The 8,117-nt window shown below is 46.4% G+C and overlaps 1 protein-coding gene across 1 annotated transcript; it reads right to left on the reverse strand.

Annotated features, from left to right (window-relative positions):
- Positions 1 to 5,547: 5,547 nt before the first annotated feature.
- LOC139443665 (uncharacterized) lies at positions 5,548 to 6,573 on the reverse strand. The gene has a single exon (XM_071224608.1). It carries the CDS (start codon positions 6,571 to 6,573, stop codon positions 5,548 to 5,550), a length of 1,026 nt encoding a protein of 341 aa, XP_071080709.1.
- Between the last annotated feature and the right edge of the window lie 1,544 nt (positions 6,574 to 8,117).

The raw sequence follows: 8,117 nt of genomic DNA on the forward strand, positions 1-8,117 counted from the left end.
TCCTATCCATCCACTACGAACACCACTACTCACCCTCCACGCCTCTACCCTCCACTACAGTCCTATCCATCCACTACGAACACCACTACTCACCCTCCACGCCTCTACCCTCCACTACAGTCCTATCCATCCACTACGAACACCACTACTCACCCTCCACGCCTCTACCCTCCACTACAGTCCGATCCATCCACTACGAACACCACTACTCACCCTCCACGCCTCTTCCCTCCACTACAGTCCTATCCATCCACTACGAACACCACTACTCACCCTCCACGCCTCTACCCCCCACTACAGTCCGATCCATCCACTACGAACACCACTACTCACCCTCCACGCCTCTACCCCCCACTACAGTCCGATCCATCCACTACGAACACCACTACTCACCCTCCACGCCTCTTCCCTCCACTACAGTCCGATCCATCCACTACGAACACCACTACTCACCCTCCACGCCTCTACCCCCCACTACAGTCCTATCCATCCACTACGAACACCACTACTCAACCTCCACGCCTCTTCCCTCCACTACAGTCCTATCCATCCACTACGAACACCACTACTCACCCTCCACGCCTCTTCCCTCCACTACAGTCCTATCCATCCACTACGAACACCACTACTCACCCTCCACGCCTCTTCCCTCCACTACAGTCCTATCCATCCACTACGAACACCACTACTCACCCTCCACGCCTCTTCCCTCCACTACAGTCCTATCCATCCACTACGAACACCACTACTCACCCTCCACGCCTCTTCCCTCCACTACAGTCCTATCCATCCACTACGAACACCACTACTCACCCTCCACGCCTCTACCCCCCACTACAGTCCTATCCATCCACTACGAACACCACTACTCACCCTCCACGCCTCAACCCTCCACTACAGTCCTATCCATCCACTACGAACACCACTACTCACCCTCCACGCCTCTTCCCTCCACTACAGTCCTATCCATCCACTACGAACACCACTACTCACCCTCCACGCCTCTTCCCTCCACTACAGTCCTATCCATCCACTACGAACACCACTACTCACCCTCTACGCCTCTACCCGCTCCCTCAACCCCTGACTGCCACCGTGGTTTAGTGGTAGAGCATGCGTCCGGAGAGCGGAAGGTCCGGGCTTCCATCCCCGGCCGTGTCATACCAAAAGATGTTATATATGATACTTGTTGTTATTAAGCTCGGCTCGGCATTAAGGGGCTAAAACAAGGACTAGTCGGCACACAGTCAATATACTGTGTCTGAGTAGGGTATTCATGTTAAACTGCGGCCTGGTATCTCAGTGTGCTAGCACTATAAATTCGGCATTCGCCATAGAAGTGCAATAAACTTGAACGCGACGTTAAACCCTATTTCACCTCGCCACTTAACCCCTATCAATGCACTACACCCCTACCTAAACGTGAAGACCCGGGGTAGAATAGGTCTTCAGCAACCCATGCTTGGCGACTATGCTTGTCGTAAGGGGCGACTAACGGGATCGGGCGGTCAGGCTCGCTGACTTGGTTGATGCATGTCATTGTATCCCTTTTGTGTGGATCGATGTTCATGATGTCCAGACTCAATTATTTACAGACCGCCTTCATGTCGCTGGGATATTGCTGGGTGCGTCGTTAAAGAACAAACAAAACAAACCTACCTTCCCCTACGTCCCTACCCACTCACTATGCCCCTAATCATCTATTAAACCCCTACTCTTCCAATACATCCCTCCTCAATCACGAGACGCACCCTCACCCACCACATGCCTTCTTGTTTACTACACTTTTACCCACCAACTTCACCCCTCCTCACCCACTACCTACCAATTACACCCGACTCACCCATTCACCAACTTCACCCCTCCTCACCCACTACGCACCTACTACCAATTACACCCGACTCACCCATTCACCAACTTCACCCCTCCTCACCCACTACGCACCTACTACCAATTACACCCGACTCACCAATTCACCTACTTCACACCTATACCCACCCACTACGCCCCCACCCACCAACTTCACCCCTCCTCACAGACTACACACCTACTACCAATTACACCCGACTCACCCATTCACCTACTTCACATCTATACCCACCCACTACGCCCCTACCCACCAACTTCAACCCTCCTCACCCACAACGCACCTACTACCAATTACACCCGACTCACCCATTCACCTACTTCACATCTATACCCACCCACTACGCCCCCACCCACCAACTTCAACCCTCCTCACCCACAACGCACCTACTACCAATTACACCCGACTCACCAATTCACCTACTTCACACCTATACCCACCCACTACGCCCCCACCCACCAACTTCACCCCTCCTCACCCACTACGCACCTACTACCAATTACACCGACTCACCAATTCACCTACTTCACACCTATACCCACCCACTACGCCCCCACCCACCAACTTCACCCCTCCTCACCCACTACGCACCTACTACCAATTACACCCGACTCACCAATTCACCTACTTCACACCTATACCCACCCACTACGCCCCCACCCACCAACTTCACCCCTCCTCACCCACTACGCACCTACTACCAATTACACCCAACTCACCAATTCACCTACTTCACACCTATACCCACCCACTACGCCCCTACCCACCAACTTCACCCCTCCTCACCCACTACGCACCTACTACCAATTACACCGACTCACCCATTCACCTACTTCACACCTATACCCACCCACTACGCCCCTACCCACCAACTTCAACCCTCCTCACCCACAACGCACCTACTACCAATTGCACCCGACTCACCCATTCACCTACTTCACATCTATACCCACCCACTACGCCCCTACCCACCAACTTCACCCCTCTTCACCCACTACGCACCTACTACCAATTACACCCGACTCACCCATTCACCTACTTCACATCTATACCCACCCACTACGCCCCCACCCACCAACTTCACCCCTCCTCACAGACTACACACCTACTACCAATTACACCCGACTCACCCATTCACCTACTTCACATCTATACCCACCCACTACGCCCCCACCCACCAACTTCAACCCTCCTCACCCACAACGCACCTACTACCAATTACACCCGACTCACCCATTCACCTACTTCACATCTATACCCACCCACTACGCCCCTACCCACTAATTACACCTCTTCTCATCCACTACGCCCTAATGCCACTTATTTTCAGAAGTCATGTTAACGTGAGAACATGCATACATTAAGGAATCCATGCCACCATGATGCGTGATTGGGTATTGAATATCAAACGGAGCTTCTCTGACCACGATTCTCACTTAAACAATGAAGACGCAAACACATACATTATTTAACATGGGAAGACGGTTCATATCGACCGACACCAAGTCCCGTCAAACAAAAGAATAGAACGAATCCGCACTGTTGACCTAACAGATCAGACTGGAAATTGATTTCTCGGTCAAGTCAAGAAGCTTGCGCGTCATACAGACCATTTCTGATGCTCTGCCATATGTCAGCCTTAATTAGATTTCTTTTCGAGATATTAAGATATCACATACCAGATAAGGACATGACTGGTAATGAAAGTGCAGAATTCATAATCAACGTGTGTACACACTGGAGAATTGGAGGAAAGGTCTCAACAAATTAATTATTTCTTCTTTGAAGCTACAGTGATATTGGCAGTTATTGTGTGTCTTTCATGGACCGTTTCTCCTTTGAAATCTCCAGAGCAAACGTAGCTGGAACTTGACATGCACGCATCTACCTTTATGATTACAGCGTTTGTTTTACGATATATTAATGTCTTATTTCATGATTTGAAAAGTGTGTGCTCATTATGTCAATCACTGGATTGTCTGGTCCAGACTCGATTTTTACAGACCGCCGTCATATAGCTGGAATATTGCTGAGTGCGGCTGTAAACAACAAACAAACAAAACATGAACAAATGTTGTTTTCCTGGAAGATTATGATATTTGGCATTTTAAAAGAAGGGGCGGTCGGGTAGCCTAGTGGTTAAAGCGTTCGCTCGTCACGCCGAAGACCCGGGTTCGATTCCCCACATGGGTACAATGTGTGAAGCCCATTTCTGGTGTCCCCCGCCGTGATATTGCTGGAATATTGCTAAAAGCGGCGTAAAACCATACTCACTCACTCATTTTAAAAGAAAGCTTACGTGAAAAGGTTGACATACGGTCCTTATTTTGTTGTAGGTTTACTCAGCGTGTATCTCCTCGTTATAGGGGTGTATCTGTTTATTATTAATCAGAGTGATGCTCAACATACATGTTCCGCCTTTCACTAGTGTCACTTGCACTTAAGCACTTTCACCGTGTGTTGCCATGACGCTATATCTCAGTAATAGCACTGAATGTAGCCGTCTTGTGTGCATTGGTAAATAAATGATGCGTCGGATTTTAGCTCTATCGGCTTTGCTGGTTCATTTGCTGCGTACACGCGGCAGTGATTCCCCAGTCGTCTAATTTGAGGTGCACAATTTCCCCTCCATAACCGTGCCAGAAAACTATGATCGTGGGTTCGAATCCCAGAATTAGATCCCATTATGTTTCCAGGTATATCAGCACCTTTCCCGTGCTCCTTGGTTTCAACAAGGTGGTTAACTTTGCAGACTTGTTTCGGGATTTGCTCCCACATCTAGCCAACACTGCAAGATTTAACTGAAATGCTGTGTTCAAAGTGGCGCTAAATAAAACGCATTCACTCAGTGACTCACTGAAGCGCATGTCGTTAGTGGTGTGTCGTCAAACAAATGGAAACTGGATCTTGTTTTGTAGGTTTATAAGGCTGAATAGTGCAGCTTTATCCCACGGACTCTCTTTAATCGAGTCAGGGCCAGACTGATCAATGATTGATATTGTCAGCAGGGTTCTATGCAATCGGGTACTTTGTTGTTTTGAATTAGATTTACTGAACAAATATTGACGGTAAAGTTATGATACGGGCAAAACCGTAGAAGTGGATGTAATACGGTATGGGGGGCTTTCATCTTTTACCCGGAGGGAGGATGTGAATGAAGAATTTGTTTTGAACGTTATAATGAGACGATGTTAAAATGCTCACACGTTGTTTGATCAATGTTACAGCATTCAAGGCCTCGGTAAAGTGTTCAAAACGTTATACTGTGGACATGTGGAGGACATTTCCAAATAAAACGCATCAGTGACGAAAATAATGTCCGATGCGATGCAAGTCTTTATTTTAACTTGTACGATATGTTGCAGTCCTTTTCAGGTGAACAATTGACTTGCCTTTGCATGTGTTTGTGATTGATGCCACAGATAGGCTCACCTTCTTGCGAACACTTGGTATCATTGCTATTTAATATTCATTCATATACACATGCTCATGATGTATTCGGAATCGTAAATCTACTCTGCTGTTAGCAGAGATTATCCTGAATATGGAAAGGGTTTTGTCGCTTTTATTTATTATTATGAATTTCGATAGTGATATTACGAATGAACGAGTAATGAACGGTTTAATAAAAACATCACGGTAAAATAATGAAACCAACACTTAAGATATAGATATTTTATCTAAACGATTGTTTCCTTTACATTCATGATTGGGTCAATCGCTGGCAAAACATTTGCAAACTTTTTAAGCAGGCACATGGCTTTGTGCATGGCATCGACCGCTGACGGTGCTGTTAACACCGTCTTCCCTTCAAGGCCACGTGTCCACGTGTTGTGGTACTTAGCCACCTTCCCATCAACAGTGTCCAACAACACGTGCGGCACGTGCAAGAGAGTGGACATGATGTGTCCATGCAGACGGTCAGTGACAACTACCCGACCGCGCTGGAGAAACGTGAATCCATTCACAGCAACAAGGAACATATTTTCGGTGGATTTCGACCCTTTAGCTGTCATCCACGTTCTCCAGTCTCCGACTGTGACTGATACGTTTGATGGGAATTCGGGAATTTTGTAATGAGCGGACTCTATGTCATTACGTGCCATCCACAGAATGTCATAGGAAGGCTGCAGGTATCTGGCCACTGATCCAATCTGAAAAGCAGAATCCGGCACAAGAAGGCGCCTCGTTCGTGGGAAATGCTTCGCAGCAAGTCTCAACGAGACAACGTCCCTCAAAAGCAGTGTCACGTTAGGGTGCCTCGCATACACCTTCTCAGTGTCGCCGATGTGAGTTCTGTCAAGATGTCTCGGATTAATCCAAATACTCTGTGGCATTACAAATATATCAAAACCATGAAAAATTTCAAACACTCTACCCCTCAGGATATCCGATTCTTTATAGGCGATCATATTCCCTCCACCGTGGCATAACACAGCAACATTCTGGACGCCGTACAGTATAGCCTTGCCTCTTCCAGCCATTAGATTCACATCACTACAAGCATATGTGCTGCAGTAGAAGATGACTTCTTTACCGAGCTCCTTCATCAGAAGCAGCTCCCCAGCACTGATAGAGGCATCCCCTTTATTCTCATGTAGTGCCAGATCGGTCAACACAACGTAATCATAGCGCCCAATGAGACGACGGAATAAGTCTATTTGAATATCTCGACTCTTTCTTATGACGTCCTCGAAAGTTGACATTGATGAAACATGTTTGTAAATATTGCTGTTCCAATCCATATCCAGTTGAATAGAGTTCCAATGGGAGACATGCAAATGGCGTCTGTTATCACTAGCGTTACCGATATGAAGTCGGTTTGAAAGTAGAGTATGTTGTTGTGTCCCCTTTGATTCCAGCGGGGTATTCGGTACGACATGTACTCGGGATGTATTCCAATGTTGAAACACGTCAAACGCGCTGGCCTCATTTCGCACATGTGGATTATTTATTGACCCATCAACCAGAATTGTTGGGGACAAAGGGGTTCCAACTTGGACGATCAACAAAAGACATGTCACTACTGTAACCACATAGGTAAGGTTTTGTTGACAAGCGAACTTTATGTTTTTGCCTGCAAATAAAAGGAACGAAGAGTGAACAAATGGTGCAAATGTTGATTGATAAGTAAAGTATACACCTACACAATAGTGAGTGAGTGAGTGAGTGAGTGAGTGAGTGAGTATGGTTTTACGCCACTTTTAGCAATATTCCAGCAATATCACGGCGGGGAACACCAGAAATGCGCTTCACACATTGTACCCATGTCGGGAATCGAACCCGGGTCTTCGGCGTGACGAGCGAACGCTTTAACCACTAGGCTACCCGACCGCCCCACCTACACAATAAGTTGTTTTACTCTTACATATTGTTTTGCTGCGCCCTTTTGTGTTGTGAATAGTAAACACAAATCACACACTTTTTTCACATGTACATAATAAGAAATGAAAGAAATGTAGGCTAAAAAAGCATTCATCGTTGTGAAACTTTAAAATCTGAAACATTTCTTTTAGCAGAGATTTCTTGTGGATATTGAAAGGGTCTTGTCGCTTTTATTTGAGTCATACATTTCTTGACTTTGATGGACAGGGTTATGCCATAATTAAATATATGTGTGTCAATTTGTGTTTTTCATGTATTGTTATCTTCCGCCTATGTGGTCTAGTGGTCTAGTGGTCTAGTGGCCTAGAGCATCTGCCACGGCGAACAGAAGGTCGGTGGTTCGATACTCGGCCGCGTCATACCAAATAAGGTTAAAAGATAGTATTTATTGTTACCCTGCCTGGCGTTTCCGCATAAATAGGATAAAACAAGTACTGGTCGGTACACTGTGTTTGAGTGGAGAATACATGTTTACCTGTGGCAAGCACTATAAAACTAAGCCCGGACTAATACAAGCAGGTACAGACACACGTGCAAGCACCTCACTATATACGTGCAATAACCTTGAACGCGACGGTAAACCCCATTTCACCTCACCACCACGCATATGGTTATTTTCAACATTTACCTATGCCATGTGCTATACCTTACACAATGGGTAGTGAGAACGTGTTGATGTAAGTTTTAGACATCGAACATTTATGGCTAACAACGTCTGCATTGTTTGTTACGACGTATCATGGCTACTCCTGGTCCCTTCGTCAAAAGGAACAAAACGTAGCCAACAATAGTCGTTTCAAACAATAAAGATAATTGTTTTCCATAAATGTTTCATGTCTGTGTTCTTCCAACTGATATATGCCTA

Source organism: Haliotis cracherodii, unplaced genomic scaffold (assembly GCF_022045235.1).
Source record: "Haliotis cracherodii isolate W230 unplaced genomic scaffold, xgHalCrac1.p SCAF_5, whole genome shotgun sequence".
Classification (NCBI taxonomy): Eukaryota; Metazoa; Mollusca; class Gastropoda; order Lepetellida; family Haliotidae; genus Haliotis; species Haliotis cracherodii.